The sequence below is a fragment of the Stylophora pistillata genome, chromosome 8 (assembly GCF_964205215.1).
Source record: "Stylophora pistillata chromosome 8, jaStyPist1.2, whole genome shotgun sequence".
NCBI classification, from domain to species: Eukaryota; Metazoa; Cnidaria; class Anthozoa; order Scleractinia; family Pocilloporidae; genus Stylophora; species Stylophora pistillata.
Window position 1 is genome coordinate 18,267,197 of NC_142526.1, and position 22,101 is coordinate 18,289,297.

The 22,101-nt window shown below is 40.9% G+C and overlaps 1 protein-coding gene across 5 annotated transcripts in view; it reads left to right on the plus strand.

Annotated features, from left to right (window-relative positions):
* The window catches only part of LOC111340046 (intermembrane lipid transfer protein VPS13D), a 75,380-nt gene that overhangs the window by 36,872 nt on the left and 16,407 nt on the right, over positions 1–22,101 (plus strand). For 3 of the 5 annotated variants that reach the window (XM_088731650.1, XM_088731652.1, XM_088731651.1), the window contains exons 37-55: positions 268–383; positions 2,873–2,971; positions 3,508–3,738; positions 4,261–4,417; positions 5,180–5,367; positions 6,511–6,592; positions 11,332–11,449; positions 11,950–12,020; positions 12,389–12,718; positions 13,069–13,250; positions 14,626–14,760; positions 15,265–15,415; positions 15,779–15,995; positions 16,500–16,722; positions 17,075–17,263; positions 18,279–18,445; positions 18,804–18,857; positions 18,980–19,057; positions 20,207–20,368. In XM_088731650.1, the coding sequence (XP_088587776.1) occupies positions 268–383; positions 2,873–2,971; positions 3,508–3,738; positions 4,261–4,417; positions 5,180–5,367; positions 6,511–6,592; positions 11,332–11,449; positions 11,950–12,020; positions 12,389–12,718; positions 13,069–13,250; positions 14,626–14,760; positions 15,265–15,415; positions 15,779–15,995; positions 16,500–16,722; positions 17,075–17,263; positions 18,279–18,445; positions 18,804–18,857; positions 18,980–19,057; positions 20,207–20,368 (2,950 nt within the window). The remainder of the gene's footprint in view (positions 1–267; positions 384–2,872; positions 2,972–3,507; positions 3,739–4,260; positions 4,418–5,179; positions 5,368–6,510; positions 6,593–11,331; positions 11,450–11,949; positions 12,021–12,388; positions 12,719–13,068; positions 13,251–14,625; positions 14,761–15,264; positions 15,416–15,778; positions 15,996–16,499; positions 16,723–17,074; positions 17,264–18,278; positions 18,446–18,803; positions 18,858–18,979; positions 19,058–20,206; positions 20,369–22,101) is intronic. The other 2 variants (XM_022946820.2, XM_022946822.2) reach the window with 1 other exon arrangement.

Below are 22,101 nucleotides of genomic sequence, written 5' to 3' on the forward strand. Positions count from 1 at the left end.
CTATTTAAAGTGCCAACTATTTTATCCTCAAGAGATAATCTTAGATTTTAACTTAGAAGGTTAGATCAATAATTGCAAAACCTCTGCTTAGGTTGGTAATCATTTCCGTATTCTCATGATCTTAATGAACGATGCGGCAGTTTACTGTAGGGAGACAGAGGATGCTCGTCAATCTTAGGATTTCAAGAGTTTAAAGTAGATTAAGTTGTAAAAAAGAAGCACATAAAAAATACAGTCTTTTTTTTCCTTGATTTTCTCTTGCTGTAGCTGAAGGCAATTCCATGGACGTGTCAGAGGATGATGATCCCGCCAAGTCTTATGAAACACCTCCTCCATCGGCCTCAGGGGTGGCGACCAGATGTGAGATACCAGCACAACCGCAGGTAGACAATGACTGCTTATTGTAGTTATTTTCAGTCATGTATGTGCCGTTTGGTATTTCAGAGAAAAATTTATAAAAGATGGAGTCCCTTTAAATTAGGAACTTGCGCGAGGGACATTTTTTCACAAGGTTACTAAGCAGTCGCAACATTGCGATTGTTGTTTTAAGGTTTTGAATATCGGACGTTCGAACCCCCAAGCTTCAAAAGTCATGTCATACTACGTTTGAAACCGTTATTAAAATTAACAAAAGATGAGGGCGACACAACTTCTAATTCCCCACTCCAGAAACTATTGGGAATCTGGGCACGAACTTGACTCGTAGAGTCGTCTGGGATCGTTTGGGTGGACGCGCGAAACTTCAAAATGGCGGTAGCGAGGAAAGTTTTCGCAAAACACTAAAGAAAAAAATGGTAAAGCATGCTAATTGTTGTGTTCCTGGATGTACGAATAATTACAGAACCAAGGATGAGCTTTCGTATTACCGAATTCCAAAGGACAAAAAATTACGAAGACAGTACAAAATTCTAATTCGTAATGCAACATTAAAAATCGACGCCGATAATGCACGTATTTGTGGAGATCACTTTGAGGGTGGACATAAACGCAGCAGGCTTCATTTACCTACGATTTTTCCGTGGTCTATGCATGTGGAAACTCGAGGTATTTTAAAGTGTGTTTCTTCCGAAAAAATTGTAAAGAAAGTCCATTCCGAAGACCCTTTGCCAGAAAGTGACCTCTGTCAGACGGAGGATGTGCTGCTCACAAGTGATAGCTGTCGATAGCTGCTTCTTTGCATTGGAGGACTCGATAATGTACTTCCACACAGTACCAAAATTTACATGTGGCAAATCAGTAAGATCCTCATGGAAACCATCCTTAGGGAAAATATCAGTAACATGTGGAGGGTCTACTTCATCTATTACACCCAGTAAGACTTTCTTTCTCGCAAGATGCACACCTCCATCCGGATCCCGTAAGGTTTTTAAATGAAGGCCTCCCTTGACATAGTCGTTATATCTAAAATAAACCGTAAAGCAAACGATGTCTTCGTATAAATTTAAGCTGGACAGTTCAAAATAACAGACCCTGACAAATTATCAATGACAAAAACATCGTCTGAGCAAACCTCTTGACAAGATCGGCTTTCTTGCCGCTTGTTTTCGCTCCTCTACACAACAGCCATCGTCTAAGCTGTGGTACAGTACACTCTTCAACGTTTTCCCGAGGAAGCTTCGCTCCGGGAATGTCTTCTTCGATAATAACAACTTTTTCGGAAAAACTGGCTTTCTCTGCCGCCATTTTGAAGTTTCGCGCGTCCACCCAAACGATCCCACAAATACCCTACGAGTCAAGTTCGTGCCCAGATTCCTCATAGTTTCTGGAGTGGAGGATTGGGGGTTACGCAACCATACTTTGGGGCGACGGAACTTGGGGCAGCCGTGCAAGGGGGCGACGTCACCTGTTAACATTGTGCTGTTTAACGTTTGATTTAAAATGTCGAAAATTTAGCTTTTCTTTAATCAATCTTTGAATGTTGTCCTTCAGTAACGTTTTGGGTAAAGCAATAAAAACACTAATGTGGCCTAGAATTACTGTAAAATATTGTAGGAGTCCAAGCTTTCGCCGCTCAACGGCATCATCAGGGACGGATAAGATAAAATATTCCGCGAGGGCCGAATAAAAGGGAGAAAAGTGTCAGTATACTAATGAGCTAGTGTCACTGTGAGAGGATCCAGTGTGATATGGGAGGCGTTAGAACAGTAGGTCCGCGAATTCAATTCACTCTTCTCGAGAGTTATGTGTAGGTTTGTTTTTCCTTATGTAAAACGCTTCAAATAGGCGGAGGTTTACCGGGTCATTTTCCAATGTAATAATTTTGACTTCAGTGCCTTTGTAATCCTTGTTTTGGCACATAGCGATATGTTTGTTTACGGATGAATTTATGCTTCTGAGATGTTCTTTCACACGGTCGTGGATGAAGCGAGTGGTGCTCCCGATGTAGTCTTGGTTACAGTCTTTGCATGTAATTTGGTAAACAGCATTTCTCGATAAACACAGGTTGGTATGTGCCATGGGGCAATTGTCTCTTGTGCATGTACGCTCCGTGATTTTGTGAGAGAGGGCTTTTCTGAGGGTGTATGAGTTGTGTGCGATGCGCACAGGTATTCCCTCTTTACGGAAGATGTTAGTGATCTTGTGGTCTAGCCGTTCGGAGATGTAGGGGATCTTCAGGTGTGACTATTCCCTCTTTTCTGAGTTGGGAGGGAGAGAGTCTTCGCGAAAGTCTTCGCCCCAGAACCGTCGCAGCAATTGAAGGCCACATTAGTGTTTTTATAGCTTTTGTTTAGTTTGTTTCTTTCCGTTTACCTTGAGTACATATGCTTAGTGTATAACAAACAGGGTATACCAACAAAAAGCTGGAATAGTATGCGCCTGTTGGTGTGATCTGATAGTAGAGTTTTGATGTTACAAATTTGATAACTTTCAGCCACAGAAGACTTTTGAAATGAAAGTGAATATTTCGGGAACTGAGCTCGTTGTGTTGGAGAATGTCAAGACTGTGGACACCTACGCGGTGGTCTTAAAGGTATATTCGCAAGTCTGTTATAATGTGAATTAACACAGATCAGTTGGGACAATTATGTACGTCATAGCGGTTAGCTTCTTTATTAGTCCTCTCAGTATGCTTGGTGCACTGAACTCCGTTTCGTAAAGTTCGAATTCGAGGCATAGCTGGAATTATTGTGGTGCGTATTAGGTAACGATACTGTGCTCTCACTGTACTTCTCTTCACCAAGATGTACAAATAATTATCGACAACTACCATGGGAACCTGATGCATTGCTGAGGGAGGTGAGGGGGGGGGGGCAGGAGTTACTCGCCATGGACTAAAGGGGAATAACAATTGTCGTAATCGCTAAATGCTGTGGGTTTCTTTGCTTGTTTGCAGACTTAACCTACTTATCCCTTTTCGTTCAAGTATTTTTGTTGATGTTGTAAAGTATTGTGTGACTTAAAAGCTTGAAAGACCACAGTGACGTATTTGTAAGCGCATTCACTAGGGACGAAAAAAGTGTTGAGTCTTGTTTGCACATATTAAACCAACTTCTACCTGCTGCGTAGATAACAGCTGTGTTGGCATGGCGCCCGCATCTTCAAAGTCAGAAGTGGCTGTCATGCAGCATCCAAAGCCTGGAGATGTTCTCATGTGTTTTTTCCTGTGAAGAAGAGACTGCCCTGTCCATCATAGATCCAACATCTGCATTAGTTGAATTGAACAATTCCAGGAGACAGAAAGGACGCAGAAATGCTGGGTTGTTGGATATCACAGAGGAGCAGCTGCCAAGTTTAGAGGTAAGTGGCCTTTGGTGGTGTTAGCACCATTATTTTTAAACAAGATGCTAATTTTGTCGATGAAATCCTTGTGGAAATTTTCGTCAGACGTGCTGTAGTCCAATCTTGTTGTTGGTGGCTTTGCATGATAACGTCGTGATACAAGGAAAAATGCAACGGTCAGGGTTTCAAATTAGACGTTCATGCATTATTTAGATTCTTTTACACTGCTACAATAAGCTGAGTAAGGTGCTAGTCTCGCCTTCAGACAGCATTTTGGGTGGTTATGTCCGGCGAAAGATAAAGGAAAAAAGTTAACGTTAAGATCAGGCTAGGAACTTAGAGATATTGCAGTATTTTTAAGATCATTGTTCCTCAGCTTAAATGTTATTGTTAGTTCGGACCCTTATTTTCCATATGAATGTTGTGGATCCCATAATATCTAAAATATCCAAGTGAGTATTGTGCTTTCAAACGAAGCAACATTATTCGATACACCTGAGCGAAGAACCTGTAAGAACACCATGACTTGATTTGTTTCAGATCAACCTTCAAGGACCGCTTACCATGCGTGTGTCATATAACGACTACAAGTTGTACCTTAGTATCCTGGATTCTGTTTCCAAGCAACTGAATAAAGCTATTAAAAGTGAAGTCAATTTAAACCCTGCAGAGGAGGTTCCTGACCACGAGTTTGATGGTGAGTTTCGAGATAATTTTTGAGGCAGTTTTAATGCAGAGTATGTTCGGGCTGGTACTTTCACTGGGTCACTGTGTTCTGTTGTACTCATGATTAGTTCGTGAAATTGGAGTAAACCACAAACCAATCATGAAAAGGTGTAAAGTACAAAGGACTCCTTCCTTGTTTTCAGTTCCCTAGACTAGAAGGATCTGCAAGCATTCCAGACAGCTTTTAGATTAGGCTGTCTAAAAGGAAAAAAGGCCCCTGCGGCTGCATTATAAACTATTTTACAATAGAACGAGCAACTTTGAGACGTTACAACTGTGGACCAATCACACCTATGGACCAATGAGAGAGCGCTTATTATCAAAGATAGTTTATGTACTAACAGCGATTTTATGACGTAACAACAGATTTAAAAGGAACGAGGAAGGGTAAACATTAACACAGATCACTGCTGATAAAGTTGGAAAACTTGGATGCTGATCTGAGAATCATGCTATACGCTTATCTCTTGTTAACCAAGTGTACTGTGTTGCTCACCTTCAAGATCTCTTTGGCTTGGTGGTAGAGCATTTAAGCGAAAATATTTGAAGGTCTTTGCTCAGAATCTCATTGGGTACTCAGGTTTGGGAAAAGGTTTAAAATATCCCTCCGCTATATTTCCGAGTAGACTGCGATAGTATTTCCTTGGGAGATTCACAGCATGTTATGATTGAAAACAAGAGATAAAATCTTAAAAATTATGATTAAATTGAATTTTTTCCATTGCCACCAAAGCGATGTCGGTAAAACGTCTTCAAGAACTGGGCTTTAGACAAGCCGATTGTATCAGAGCTCTTCAAGTGACGTCAGGTCGACTAGAGGCTTCCGCCACCTGGCTTCTTGAGAATGCTACCCCTATCATCCAAGCACAAAGCTCCCAACAGCAAAGCAGTGCACAAGGTTGGCAGTTTGCTGGTTTTGAGGTGAGTTAAACAGTGTGTACCCAGGCTTGGTGTTTCTTAAAGCCACATTGACGCAGCCATGGTTCACAAGTGCACTTGTTTAGAAAAGAAAAAAAATTGTATGATGTAAGTATGGACAGACAACTTGTTACCAACACGTTCTAAGAAAAACATGGGTGTCCAGTGTCGAATTCTTTGATAAGTATTCTTATCAAGGTTTGTCAGCGTAAGCTGTTATGTGTACACCCTCCTTAAATAAAGTCGACTCACTAATTATTCTTTTTTTTTTCTCGGAGACGAACAATTTTTTTCCATTTATTTTTTGTGTGTCATATTTGGTTTTCAAAAATAGGCAAACAAGGGGAAAAGCTTTTGGAAGTAATACTTGCCGAACAAAACGCGCTAATTTTAACAATCGTGTAAAAGGTTCGTGATACATTGGTACACGCACCCGGGACTTCCGTTGATGAGTTCATTCAGCTGAATATTTAAATTGTTCTTTCCGCCATTTTTTCTGTGCTTGTAAGTTTAAGTGAGCGATGACAAAATGCTGCGCTTTGTGAGCTTTTGTGAGGGTCTCAGTGGGGTGATGGTTTCAAGGCTAACGGTTAAAATTTTGGCCATTATAACGGCGATCGGTCGACATCAGGGACTTTAAGCAAAACACGACGGCTACGGCAACGAGATCGTGGAAAAACAATAGATCTAACTGGCGGAACAATAGCCCAGCACGTGCGTTTTAAAACTTTGTACATTTCGTAGCCGTCCTTTGCAAAACAACAACGTGAAATCACCCCAAAATTTGCATCGACTGCGAAGCTAAACCGCGGCGGCAAATTATTTTAATTTACATTTAGAACTCAACGCTACTTTTATGCGTTATGTCGAGTTTGAGGTCTGGCTCCCTATGAGACGGTAAACACATGCAGCCATTTTCAAAATTCTAACTAAAAGTAGAAACTCATTTTTTAATTGACGTCTTCCGTGGCGTTGCCGTCCTGACTGCTTAAAGTCCCTATCATTTCAATGGCTAAATGTTTTGGCAGTTTTACGGCTATCGGTTGACCCGATTGAGATCCTCTTCTGTGTACCTTAAGATAAAACAAAGAGCTTGCAAAACTGTCGCTGACATTAACCGTCTGGTGTGGTTTTTTTCCACGGTAGGTGCGGGCTGGTGTAGTTTGTATCTGCCTGATTGATGACTGTGGTGATAGTGACGTACCACTCATTGAATTCAGCGCTCAAAGTACGTTGGATTTTCCTACATTTTTTTACTATTGTTACTACTTTTATTCGGAGTTTCCTTATTGTTTAGTTAACAGCTAGGTAAGCGTTGGGTTTGAAGTTTTTGAGACCTGTAATTAGGATTTTTTTACTCTACCACACTTCCCCCTTTAAATTGAATGTAAGTTCACTTAGTACCAATTCTCCAGAGACTTGAAACAGTGCCACGTTTAACACATCCTCGGAGACCCAGGGGCAGTGGGTCGATTTCAAGTTAAGGCATGAAGAGCCCCTGGGGACATTGTCTTACAAGACTAGTTCCAAACGGCCGCAGTCGTTCTGCCATCTGATTGGTGCCAGAATATCTTTGTGTTTTTCTGCCCAATCAGAGTGAAGTGTGCTTTAGAGTCCTTTCGTGTGTTTTAACACGGACATATACTAGTAGCTCAGTTGCTCGCCATGTTTGTTTGGACCTTGCGACGGAGATTTGCTTGAGGTGAAAAGTTTCAGTCTCAGCACACAGTGTAAGAGAAATCGATCAGATTGTCCACGAAAATCTTACCGGAAATTATGCTGAATACTTTCGCAGGTATCACTAGAGAACGTGTTTTTAAAGTTTGCGAGGTTTGTATACAACACGATGGTTGCAGTCATTGATATGTCGCTTTAAACGTTAAACAAGATTTAAGCTTAAATCTTTTCTAGATTTTTTGCATAATTTGCTGTGACTGAAACTTTGCCAATTCCGTGAAGTTATTTCGTCGCACGGGCCACGCGGGTATGTCGAGCAACTGGCGCTTTCGCCCACGTAGCTTTCTGCTTTCTGTGCGCGCTAAAATCTAATCTTAGTAGTAAAGTCGTTCACAATACGGCCAAGGTTGCAGAGAACGTTAAGTTCGTGGACGACCTCCAGCAAGTGCTAAGAGAAAGCTTAGCTGTGTTTCCGGTTAACTAATTAAAATCTGAACTAAAACTTATTAACGGGAACATCGTGGGAAGGAGAGATGTTTTCGGGCAGTTACCGAAGCTTAAGGGGTTTGGAAAGAGTTTAATCTTTCAACTACCGCCTAGAGTGTTGAAATTCTTGAGCTAGGAAGGCCATGGATTCTCTTCTTGTCCCTTGGTCATTGTCATTTCACCTCTTCTGTCGATTGTTGAAGACCAAGTTAAGTACCTTTGATCATTGGGAATCGATCCTATGCTGTTTTCAATGGGAAAGACAAAACCAAAGACCAAGAAATATTGGATGGAAAGGGCGGGTTTGCTTTATTGCAAATGTCAGCTTAGTAGTACAGGGTCATCTACCCACATCTAATAAGCAAAAATTTCCACGCTTAGCTTTTTTTTTTTTTTCAAGCGAAAATGAGATTAGAATTTGGCACGCACAGAAAGTTGCGCAAGTACCAGTTGCTCGACATACCTGCGTGGCCCATGCGACGAAATAACTTGACGGGATTGGCAAAGTTTCATTCACAGCAAATTATGCAAAAAATCTAGAAAAGATTTAAGCTTAAATCTCGTTTAACGTTTAAAGCGACATATCAATGACTGCAACCATCGTGTTGTATACAAACCTCGCAAACTTTAAAACACGTTCTCTAGTGATACCTGCGAAAGTATTCGGTATAATTTCCGGTAAGATTTTCGCGGACATGATCGATTTCTCTTACATTGTGTGCTGAGACTGAAACTTTTCACCTCAAGCAAATCTCCGTCGCAAGGTCCAAACAAACATGGCGAGCAACTGAGCTACTAGTATATCTCCGTGTAAAAACACACGAAAGGACTCTAAAGCACACTTCACTCTGATTGGGCAGAAAAACACAAAGATATTCTGGCACCAATCAGATGGCAGAACGACTGCGACGGTTTGGAACTAGTCTTGTTAGACAATGTCCCCAGGGACTTTTCATGCCCTAACTTGAAATCGACTCAGCCCCTGGGTCTCCAAGGATGCGTTTAACAATGTAAGTTACACTTACACCACCTCTCTACCTGGGAATATGTAAACAATAGCCTCTATTTGGCGCGAAAATATGCACGGGTATTTGTCCACGGACTTCATGCGAACAGTTTTCCCAGAGCAGAGCTCGAAGAAAATTGTGAGCTTTGAGGAACCTACAATGTCTGAGGAGGAATAGACGAGCGTATTTTTGCGCTAAATGGAAGGTATTGTCTTCATTATCCATCATATACTTTCAACGCACTGGAAAAATTTTTTCAAACAGCTTACAGTTTACGGCGTAGGATGTTCTCTTTTCAGTTTTCTTCAGTGTGATTTCATGCACATTTTCCTTCTTCTACAACCACTCAACGCTTTCTCCTCTGGAATTGGGGATTATCCTCAGATTTCCCCCAGTTTTATCAGGGGAACATTCGGTCATAGGATGTGTTTAGACCATTCTCGCGCGGGCAAAAATATTTGTAGGATTTTAAAAATAGATACTGACAAACTGTCAGAGAAACCCGACAAATGTTAGAAGGTAACACTTTGATGGAAATGGCATACCGTCTGGAATGGGGTAGTTGTATCATGCTTCTGAAACCGGTATAAGCCCCGATAGGGTCATCCTCGGAGACCCAGGGGCTGTGGGTCGATTTCAAGTCAGGGCATGAAGAACCCCTGGGGACATTATCTTACAAGAGTAGTTCCAAACGGTCGCAGTCGTTCTGCCATCTGATTGGTGCCAGAAAATCTTTGTGTTTTTCTGCACTTAAGAGTCCTTTCGTGTGTTTTAACACGGACATAGACTAATAGCTCAGTTGCTCGCTATGTTTGTTTGGGCCGAGCGACGGAGATTTGCTTGAGGTGAAAAGTTTCAGTTTCAGCACACAATGTAAGAGAAATCGATCAGATTGTCCGCGAAAATCTTACCGGAAATTATACTGAATACTTTCGTAGGTATCACTAGAGAACGTGTTTTAAAGTTTGCGAGGTTTGTATACAACACGATGGTTGCAGTCATTGATATGTCGCTTTAAACGTTAAACGAGATTTAAGCTTAAATCTTTTCTAGATTTTTTGCATAATTTGCTGTGACTGAAACTTTGCCAATCCCGTGAAGTTATTTCGTCGCACGGGCCACGCGGGTATGTCGAGCAACTGGCGCTTTCGCCTACGTAGCTTTCTGCTTTCTGTGCGCGCCAAAATCTAATCTTCGCATCGTGGGTAGGGGAAATTTTTTTCGGGCAGTTACCGAAGGGGTTTGGAAAGAGTTTAATCTTTTAACTGCTGCCTAGAGTGTTGAAATTCTTGAGCTAGGAAGGCCATGGATTCTCTTCTAGTCCCTTGGTCATTGTCATTTCACCTCTTCTGTCGATTGTTGAAGACCAAGTTAAATACCTTTGATCATTGGGAATCGATCCGATGCTGCTTTCAATGGGAAGAACAAAACCAAAGACCAAGAAATATTATAACATAACCAAAGTAAAGCGCGCGCTCTGATTGGTCAATTTAGCGTCCCCCACTTGCCCATGGGTGTACGCTGCTGACGTGAGCAAATGCAAAGACTATTTTTCCGCGCGCGCTTGTTTTTTCTGGTCACGTAAGATTTGTTAAATAAAAGTGAACTCTTTAGCTACAATGTATCAATGTTATGTTATAAAACAAATGGTAAACACCACACCGTACACTATTGAGTTATGGATGCACTTGGGAGGTTTGCTAAGCACTCAAGAAGCTAGAGTCGCTCTCGGCTATCGCCTCGAGCGACTCTTACGCGTCTTTCGTGCTTAGCAACCTCCCGCGTGCATCCATAACTCAATAGTGTACGCTGTGGTGTTTACCATTTGTTAATTGGATGGAAAGGGCGGGTTTGCTTTATTGCAAATGTCAGCTTAATAGTACAGAGTCATCTACCCACATCTAATAAGCAAAAGTTTCCACGCTTTGCTTTTCTTTTTTTTCAAGCGAAAATGAGATTAGAATTTGGCACGCACAGAAAGTTGCGCAAGTACCAGTTGCTCGACATACCTGCGTGGCCCGTGCGACGAAATAACTTGACGGGATTGGCAAAGTTTCATTCACAGCAAATTATGCAAAAAATCTAGAAAAGATTTAAGCTTAAATCTCGTTTAACGTTTAAAGCGACATATCAATGACTGCAACCATCGTGTTGTATACAAACCTCGCAAACTTTAAAACGCGTTCTCTAGTGATACCTGCGAAAGTATTCAGTATAATTTCCGGTAAGATTTTCGCGGACAGTCTGATCGATTTCTCTTACATTGTGTGCTGAGACTGAAACTTTTCACCTCAAGCAAATCTCCGTCGCACGGCCCAAACAAACATAGCGAGCAACTGAGCTATTAGTCTATGTCCGTGTTACAACACACGAAAGGACTTCAAGGCACACTTCACTCTGATTGGGCAGAAAAACACAAAGATATTCTGGCACCAATCAGATGGCAGAATGACTGCGACCGTTTGAACTAGTCTTGTAAGACAATGTACCCAGGGGCTTTTCATGCCCTAACTTGAAATCGACCCACAGCCCCTGGGTCTCCGAGGATGCGATAGGGTGGGACCTCTGGCTCTTGAGTTGGCCTCTTTTTTTTTTTTAATCAGTAATGTATCAAGTCCTAGAAGATTTATTGACTTCTTCTGCTGTAACATGTCTCGTGTACTACGAAACATTCCAGTGCCATTTCTTGTCTTTGTAAGCGAGTTTCTCATTTGCATATGAGATTTTTAATCCCTCTCATTTGGGAGACCAGGATTTGCAAAAGACACTTAACTTTATACTTTCTATTCCCATGTAGACTTGTATTTCTGGCATGACCTTCAGTCCACCGGTGATGGCGCGGCTCACTGTACTTTGATAGTGCAGTACTACAACAGAAATGTGTCAGACTGGGAACCTTTTGTGGAGCCGTGGAAGTAAGTATGATCATCTGGATTGCACTGATCTTGCCTAACATAGTTCCAACCGTTGTACGATAGAAATGTAGAAATGTAAATCAGAGCGATTGATCAGTGACGACGTGCACGATCAGGACGACAGCGCTCGTCCATTCCATAGGATCGCGCGGACGGTCTCCTTCGTTTCCAAAACCCAGAGGCCTAGAACAGTTTAGACCCTTTCATCATTGGATTCATTCGATCTCCCCAATGGGCTAGGTTGTTAAGGGGTCCCTCTTCCTTTTTGAAGGAAATTTCAATTGAGTGTCGAAGTAGTCCGCAACTGCCTTGGTTTTGCTTTACTTCGCTATTTAATCAATCCAGAAAACTCGCGCCACTTTCTCAGTTAAGCAAAGATGTCTCTCTGTTAATGATGGAGTCCGCTCTTTCTGTACTGTCCTTGTAATGTTTTTTTGGGGGGGTTGATTCCCAGAATGCTTTCGGCTTTAAATGACAGGCAATCTGTTCGTATGTTGCAGATGTCAAGTTCACTGGCAAGAGCAACGTAATACGCCAAATACAACAAACAGGTTTCTAGCCAAACTGGATGGTGAGTTGTGGAGCACTACTGTGAAGAAGTTTTTCGATTTACTTCTCAATGATTTGGGAAATCAGACATTTACGTATGACTCTTTCCATCCTGACATCTGCTGACTGACGGGGGTAACATGTTGCTAACAGCTAATCCGTGGTTCGTGGAAGGAAAGATAGCAATGTACTCATATACGTTACATTCTTAGAGATTGGTCATAAACCTGATTTCCGTGGAGTGGGCTAGAAACTCTAAAGTCATGCTTAGAATTCTCTGTTTTATAAATGTAGTATTTGGTGATTCATTCAAAGAAAAGAGTAATTACAAAGTGATAGATAGATAGATACATAAATAAATGAATACACATTCATTGCTTGCATTCACAGCGCCAGATCGTCTTGATGTCACAGTAACAACTACTCTGATCAACATGATCAAACACACTATTGCTAGTTGGTCTGAAGACTATTACAGACCTGATCCGTCGCCTGTATCAGCAGTGGCTTCAACAGAGGCCCCCAGCCTTCCCTCCAGCCTTCCCTCTAGCCGGAGTGACAGCAGACATGAAAGTCTGAATCAAACCACAAGCACCGAAAGTCCTCTTAGCAGTCCGACAGTAAGTAGGCCCGAGTCCAGCGCGTCCTTGTGGTCCACGGGATCAGGATTTCCTCGTCGGCGATCACCCTTCGTTCCTTTTGTGCTCAGAAATCAGACAGGTTTGTTTAATATGTTTTCAGATACTGGTTTTGAAACAGACTACACTTTCTAGAGGGGTAAGAAAATCATTATTTTACTTCATGCACGGTCGCTGAGTGGTAGTCGAGATTAAGGAGTGCTATACAACGAATGCAATTATAGCGTCCAATTTGAATTGCCACTGCTCTGGACTCACTAGCCTCGTCTTCGCGTGGAAACACAAAAGGAGTATCACATGTGTGAGAGGCTAGTGAATTCAGAACAATGGCATTTCAAATTGGACGTCATATTAAATTTGATGTATTTTTTTACGGCATACGTTCGCACCAAATTTTTAAATGAAATTTGAGTTCTTACGTTATGTTTTTAGGGTGTGTGATGTGGTTCAAGACAGTTACAACGACTCCATCCAAAGTGATCTTGACAAGCACAGGTCAGGCACTTCCTGGTTTGCCTGGCCTCGAGTCAGGAAAAATGTCTGACTGGAGAGAAGTTTCCCCCGGGGGCGAGGCTCCCTTTGAGTTCACATCAGGAGAGAAGTTGCGGCACAGAGTAAGTGTGGATATGGGAATCGGAAATTCTTTAAATAGTTACATGAGTTGCTCAACAGGGGAATTTTCCTTTTCCCCTTCATTCGGCCTCTCGATAACCTCCTTAATAAATATGCTTTTACCCTCGCAATATTTCTCTGCTTTACAATTCCAAGATGGCGGCTCTATATTTCGCTTCGTAATGTTGACCATCGCTCTGCCAAGCTAAGAAAAAGTGTTTTCTTCTTTGTCGGGCTTTCCGATGCAAACTATGCATTTTGGCAAGATAGCATTGTTAGAGGGCTGTACGTTACAATCATTTTGTCAAGGAATCTATTAAGTTAGTACCTGATTACACCAGATCGATTTTGAATTTCACCACAATTGGCAGTGATGTCGCAATCTGATTGGTAATTTTGCTGTTGTTGAGTACAGACAACGCTGCGCGCGTCAACGTGTCACGCAATGGCCACACACTGAAAGAAGCGTTTTATTTGACGTCGGTGTCGCGGTAAAAACAAATTGACAGTGGTAAAGCATGGTCTTTACTCTTATCAAAAACGATATTAGTCGACACTGGTAAAAATGTGGTGGACTCGCGAGGCGCAGCCGAGTAAATGCGCAAACAAGTAAGTCCGCAACCATTGTCGATTTGATAAACATGAAATTGCGAGTTTAAGAGTTTGGAAAAGGTTTGAGAGAAAATTAAGGACGAATGCGTCGGAAGGCTTTTCTCGACAGTTGTAACCTAATAGAATGAACAACTAAAGAGAAAGTCGCAACAGTAAAACTTAAACACGAAGGCGCGCTATAAAAGGAGCCTTAGGTCCCACTGGACCATTTGTCAATCAACCGTCGTGTGATGTAGAACTCGTAGAGTCAAGTCAGCTTGAGCTACAACTACTCCAAAGCAGTGAACAGCGGGCGCATTCCTCAAAATTGTTTTATTTCTTCGTCACAATACAAGAATTTTTGAGATTTGTATTTCCTTTCTCCAATTGAAACTGTCTTTACCTCATTCCACCATGCTGGTGGAAGTAAACAGTAGATATCTCATTAGCTCCTTTTGTTCGTCTACCAGCCTTTAAATTTGACCCGCACACGTCAACGGTGAGTGACAAATGAGCCCAGGTCTTCCCAGGGAAGACTTCCCTATATAGCGCGCCTTCGCGTTTAAACAGGTTCAACGTTTTGTCTAAATATATGGGAAGAACAAAGAAGAGCCTCCCCAGAGATAACAGACTTGTGACTGTTTAACATATGAAAACGTACTTGGAGTTTGTCATATCGCTCTTGTTCTGGACGCTTTAAAGTTTAGTAGCTTCATATCAGAACATCGTACCAAATATAAAGGTTATTATTTAATCAGATGTTTTATGATATTTTCCTTATGCTAGGACACCCACGAGTTCAACATACATCAGGTTATTGTGCAAGTGGAGGGCTGGGCATCACTATCCCCAGTCTCTGTTGATAGAGTTGGTACATTCTTCAGACAAGCTCGACCTCAGAAGGTGGTCAATAAATCTCCGGTAAGACTAGTGACTAGTTCTTCGTCTGTTTTCAATTTACTTTGTTTTTCGAATTTTGAAAAGTAATGTGATCGACTAATCAACAGAGCAAGCGTTCAGAACTGAAAGATTACTTCTACTAAGACTGCTCTATTGAAACACAGTGGGCAAAGCCATGGCTGAACGGCTACCTGGACCGAACTTACCTACCTGGGTTCTAGGCCGGGTCAAGGGAATGTGTTCTTGGATAAAATACCTAAGTCTCGTGGCACCCTTTCCACTCTCGAGTAGAAATGGTTACTAGAAAATTGTTAGTGAAAGATAATTGAATGGAGGGGGCAACCTCTGATGAATTAGTATCCCGTTCAGTTGGGAAAGGTATACTCCTAGAAGCTTCGTGTTAGCGAATCCAGGAATAAGCCCTAGTAGGTATGCGCTACTTGGCCTGTAGGATTTAATTCTCAGCTGCTTCATTGCAGTTTTAATTTATTTATGGATCTTAATTGTATGTATTTGTTTATTTAGGGCGGTGATCTTCAGCCAGCACGGGTTGTATTTGATGTTAGTTTGGAGGGAAGAGCACGTAAAGTAGTCACTGTTAGATCTGCGCTGATGGTGAAGAATAAAATGGACGTACCCATGGAGATAAAGATGCAAGGACTTACATCTATGCAGGGTTAGTTTGATGAACCGCTCTTTGAAAAGAGCTGTGTCCCAGTATTGTTTCAAGTTGATCGAGAGGTTAGCTCATCAAGTCAAATCTGGGGTTCCGAGTACAGGTTACGATCTGATCTCAGATAGATTTGTTTCTGAGTTGTTCCGAGTTCATTTCCTCAACTGGTCAGCTTCAGCCTCAACTGGTCAGCCTTCTGATACTTTGGGTTTTCAGTTGAGTTATGATAAACATGAACAATATATTCTGACAAATTTTTGTGAGTTGCTTGCTAACCAGTGAGTACATTTCAAATATAAACATGTATATTTTAAATTTTCGTGTCATCTCATTGAAACAATTTCATTCAAAATTCTTGCCTTTCAGGGACTCTATCTCTTCCAGTCATCTCCCCAGAGTCTTCAGTTGCGATACCACTGCGATGTACCTCCTGGCAGCTTTACCTCCGCCCTTACGGGAAGGAGGTGGGGTTTTGTTCCCAGCCCATAGAATGGAGAAGCGTTTTAAGGAGTTATACTACGATGGGATGTGCACGGGAATGTTATCCTGTGTCCACCGCTAGCCAGTCTGTAGAGAAATTCAGGTAACGCTGTCCTCACCAGCTTTCCTTCTCTCGCGTGTTGTGATCACCCGAATTGCAACGAACCACATGTAAGGAAAAATAAATATTAAGATATTTAAAAGCATTTTCTATAAACTTGTCGGATTATTAAGTCATTATCGGCGTTTCCTTGTTTTTTTTATGTGCGTCTTGAATAGGTCTGGGAATGCTACTTCCTCTCTTGAATGAAACGCAAAATCATCGCAAGAACTCCTATGAACTAATTTTGGTCAAATTTCCATACCTTTTTGCTTGAACTTCTCGTTAAAGAAAGGCTCTGTTAGGTGGGAAATGTTCTTTGATCAATTGCGCACACCATTATTTGGTGTTTTTATTCAGATACTAAGGTTCGATTGTAAATGACAAAATGACTCAAAACCAATGTGACTACTTTAGTTTGAGGTTCAGAAAGGTCATGGCTGAAAAAGTTTAAATTTACTTCAGTTTCTTAACGATTTCTTGTGATGCTTCTTTTCTTTTAAACAGGTTCTGTGTGGCAGTTAAGAGGGAGGGCTACCCAGAAGACGTTTTTCATCCGGAGGGCATTCAAACGAGTGCTCTTAATGCGATGCCTCAACCAGGTCACACTCTGACAATCATGTACCCAGTGATGCTAGTGAACCTTTTGCCGTGTGAATTGAACTACCAGGTGAAAAATACACCTGCTAAAGGAAACTTGAAGGCGGGAAAGTCTGTTCCTTTGTATACTGTGAGTACAACCTGCCAGGTTTGTTGTTTTTATAAAACAGATTTGTTGTTTTTATAAAACAGGTTTGTTGTTTGTAGAAAACCCCAATTTATCGCAAAGATCCCGTCTGGCGACTTTGAAATTAAATACCCATTTTAAATGATATCAGATATTAGATATCAGTGATACTGTCATGTTGCGACTCTAGAACGGAAAAATCAGGTACTGACAAGAAACAGAAATTAGAGGCAAACCAATTGCAAGCCGACTGAAGTCTTGAAATAGGAATGGCATGGGAATCATAAACGAACCTGACCATCAGTTAATGTTCCTTTAGTCAATTTTCTGGTTTTTTTATTTTCTACGTGAACAGGCTGATCCAGAGAGGGCTCTCGATCTCGGCATCAGCATTGAAAACTTCACATATTGTGATAACATTCGAATTTCAAGAAGAATGAGCTTTGTTGAACATCCAATCATCCATGTAGAACTCCAGGATACCAAGAGAAGATCTCTGATACTAAACGTCAAGGTTTCCATAAAACCAGGTGGCTCATTGAGAGTAAGTGATAAAACGTCAAGCAAAAATCCCTTAGCACGTAATTAACCCTTTTAGCTCCCGAAATCTGATTAATAAGTCCCCTCTCTAGCTGATACATATTTCCTGGTACATTACTTACGAAAGTTTGGTATTAGATCAAGACAAGAACCTCTTTCTGATAAGTTTGATTACCCTTACTACCTGTTTACTGGATAATTTACGGATATTATAGGAAGAAGTTACAATGCAGTAAATGGTTTGAACCCGGGGGTAACATGTGAAGGTGTAGTCTGATCGTCCGGGTGAGTGTAGTCCTGAGAAGGACTGTTGTCGGTGGCAGTGACTGACGTTTCGACAACCTGTGCGGAAGTCATCATCAGAGTCAAGATTGACTCTGATGATGACTTCCGCACAGGTTGTCGAAACGTCAGTCACTGCCACCGACAACAGTCCTTCTCAGGACTACACTCACCCGGACGATCAGACTACACCTTCACAAGAAGTTACAAGTTAATCACTTCTGGGAATTAACAGTTAAAGGGTATTAGGCTATGATTGACAGTTTCAGTGCTCGTCAGTGGGGCAGGAAGCGATACTGAGAAGCATCTCAAGATGACCACCATACCTTTGACATTTTATTTTGTTAAATGTTTCAGCTCTTATGCGTGCTTTGTTTTTGCAATTTACTTGGCTGTAATCTACTGCACGGCTCCAAAATCTGAAATCTGTTTTTTCGCTTTTGTTGCTTAAATGTCTCATTATTTGTCCTCGATTCACTCAACTTTCGCGAGAAAATGAAATGTTAAATCTCTTGTTTTTCTTTAATTGTAAAATAAAAAGGCTCAACGACCTGGAAAAAATTTCGAATAACCACGTTTTTCTTGCTCCACCTGATTATAAATCACGCCCCAAACCTGTTAGACACACAGTTGAGATGTAAATATCCTACTAACCTCTTCCTCCCGGTGCTCCCTCTTCATATGGACCGCTGACTCAGTAAGTGAGAGAACTGTTGTCGATTTCCGTTGTACCACAGGTTTCCATTTATGCTCCTTACTGGATGATTAACAGGACGGGGATCCCACTTGTGTTTAAGCAAGAAGGTGTTCCTCATGACATGGCTGGCCAGTTTGACGAACACGAAATGGCGCGGAGCTTGACTCCTTTGCTGTTTTCTTTCTCTGACAGAGAGGCTGCCACAAGGTATGTTGGGTAACCTAATAGAATGTCGGAACCTTTCATTGATAAGGGTGCTCTCACGCTGTTTAGCGATTTGGTCCTCTTGGGAATTTTATCGTTTATTTCCTTACAGGGTGATTTGCTATGAACCTGTTTTTGTGTTTTGCTAATATTCTAGTCGAATAAATGAAAAAGAATATCCTTATATTCTGCTTCATAGCTTTTCTTCAGCTAATAATTGATTGCTATTAATTTTTCTCGACAAGTCTTCTTTTGGTTTAATTAGAATTCATTTTCGAAAAAAAAGTTCAATTTGATATGCGTTTCATACTGTTGCTATTCTGTGGCTAAGAGTTCCTTAAAGCGCTTCTTTTCCCATCAGATGCCAAATGAGAATTGGTAGAAGCTATCAACCTGGAAGCGGGAAGCCTTTATGGTAAGTAATGGGCTCTAAGTAGAATACAGCCTCTCCGTTATCTCCTTCATGTTTTTTGAGTCACTATTACATGTATTTTCGACAATCATTTCCTGCTTCCTTGAAATTTGTCTTCTCTGCAGGAGTAATCCCTTTTCACTTGACAATTCACGAGAATATACACGTGTTCACGCCAGGCAAGGTGGAAGCCGGCCTGACAAGTAAGTTACTTGGTTTATTTGTCAAACAATGTTTTACTCTGTGTCATTCAATGAGAAACAATAACACAGTACATTAGTTAAACAGCAATCTGCTGCATGTCTATGCAGATTTCGGAGCGTCAAGGGGCATTGAAATGAGAGTCGTAGCAAGGCTTCTTCAAAGGGGGGGTCACACTGTGTCAAGCAGAGGGTACTCACCAGATTGTCAAGTCGACCTCCACGCCATTTTATTTTTGGATTTCATGTGACCTTAAGAAGGGGCTTACTTCAGGACACCTTCCCCCCAGCTACACCCTCGGAAATGGTTGTTTTATTACCTTTCCTTTCTTTCCTGATGCAAGGGCGTAGCCAGGGGGGTCCTGGGGTGCCCGTGACCCCCCCCCCCTTGGCTTACGCCCCTGTGATGTGTTCAGCACTGAACCCTTTCACCCCCAGAGTCTTATTAGCAATTCTCCTTACTGTCTGCAATACAATTCTTATGAGGTTACTCTGAAGAATTTGGTATTGGATCAACTAATATTCCCCTAAATGATATTTTTCCTAATTCTCATCACTTGTCTGCTCGATATCGTATTGACATTGTAAGGAGACATTCTGTCTTGGTCACTTATGGGAGTAAAAAGTTACACTGGGTTTACATGCCAAGTAGCTGCAATGTCTCGCCATGTTTGGTAATGTTACTCGTACGATCTGTTACATGATTGAAAAAAACTGAAGTAGGAATTAAAGAGTTTTTGAAATAAATTAACTGTGTATTCGTTTATGACAATAAGATAAAGTAATTCCTAAACGAAGGAGTAGTGGTTTAAGATGCATTAAACAAAGGTAGAATTTAATATCTCAGCAAACTGTATGAAACTGATAAAGCATTAAAATGTACTTTTAACAATTTCTATCGCTTAGCCCAATGTTTGATAATGCAAGGTTTGATAAAACAAACGTGCTTTATTCGATAAAATTTTGAACCGATCTATATCGCAAGAAAAAAAACTTTTTTTTTTCTCCTGGTTATTCACACCATTCTTCTCACAGCATCAACACGATGCCATGACTTTAGATATTATCGTCTTTCTCGTCACAATCACCGTCCAATATGGTTGTCTTAGAAACCACTAAGTGCTCTTGTCACATTAAATCCTTACATTACAGAACGAAAAAGAAAGGAAAAGCCGCAACCCCACCTCCTACGTCCGCATGCAAAGTGTCCAGCAGCGCTGTGAGCCGTCAGTTGGAGTTGCACGTGCAAGGCGCGTGCTTGTTTCGCGCAAACCTCCCTCGCGAATCCGTGTGCCTTGTTACTTCTAAAAAATGGTAACGTTATGCTGCGCTTTTGATTGGTTAAAGAATTGTTTTGTCATATTCCTATGGAAGCCTCAAAGTCAACTCGTTTATGACTTAACTAAGCAAGTTTTGGGACTGGACCATTCGTTCGAATTTCGTGGTTGAATTTCATCCTCTGAAAAAAAAAAGTTAATATCTTCGTTCTTAATCAGCGGAATTCAGTACATTAATAAGAAGTGGCAAATGAACTTTTGAACAAGAATATTTATAACCAAACTATTATGACGATTCATGACTAAGAAAACAATGAACATTGATGTGTAGTTTTTAGGAGGCGGCTTTTGCATCTGACTCAGGAAACGAGAGAGGAATAGACCACTTTCATAAATGGCGGCCGGATTAATATTCTTTTGTTTAAATTTAAATTAGCCCTTCTGCCTCGTTCTCCAGTACAAAATTCAAAAGAATGCATTATCTCAAGCGAGGCCAGAAGGGCTAATTTAAATTTAAACAAAAGAATATTAATCCGGCAGCCATTTATGAAAGTAGTCTATGCCCTTTGAGATCCTCTAGAAATCAAGATGGTTATAGTTATAAATTAAGAAAGAAATGGGCTACTAAATATTTGATAATTTAAGGTGAATTTATGAAATGATGCACAATGAATAAATGATATTTAGGTAGGAAATGAACTAAATTAGTACTTCAATTAATCAATCGGTCAGTAAACAGACAAACAAACAAATGAATGGGCAAACGAATAAATGAATTAAAAAGATAAAACACTAACAGATAGATATTTGAATAAATGCAGAATTGTTAATATTACATTTCTTCTGCTAAATAGTGCTTATGAATGGGAATTATCCTAAAACCGATTGCATGGTGTCTCATGGTATGCCATGATGGAATGGATAAATGATACGGTCACGAAACTAAACTAATCGACACCATTCCCTCAGGAATGTTTGTGAGATCTGCTGTACTTTTTATATTGACGATCAGCCTGCATCTCTTTACCGCGTCCCACCTGAGGTGGGGTCTTCGCTCAGTGTGTGGCGCCTGGAACATAAACCTTCCTGATTCTATTTCTTTGATCCTCCCAGTGTTGTTGCGACCCCTAGTTCGTAACAGGACCATTCGTCAGGGGATGCAGTCAGCTTTTATTCCTGGAGACCGTGAGGATATCACGCCATTTAGTATACATACACCAATGAAATACTAGAATCCTTTCCGGTTCTGAAATGCTGCGCGCAAAGCAGGGCCATTTCTACTTTAGCAATAATGCTGATTTTATCTTCAATTTCTCTTGTGTCAGACAAAAAAACTGTTATGAAGAGATATTGCTTTGTGTTTATATTGAATATTGAAATAGCATCTCAGCACGCAGGGGTTGAGGGCAGTTGAGCTCTTTTTGTATGTTTTTTTAATTACTTTGATTTGAATTCTTCAATGATGTCCATGTAATAGACAAAATATTACATGTCTGCTTGTGGATACGAAGTTATGTTCTCGTTTTGAACATATCTTCCAGTCGAAGATAAAACTCGTATCTACACTCAGTGATGTGTTATCCACTATTTACTTCTCTTGATTATTATGATTTATTTGTATTTACGATGTTTTTTTCGAGGTTCTTTAACTATAAAGTTCTTCCCTTGACCAGTTTGCCTGAATTTGTGAGATTTTTGAAGAAGAATTAAAATAGAAACAAACAAAGGCGAAAACAAAGCAAGTGAAAACAGCAAACAAACAAAGCATGG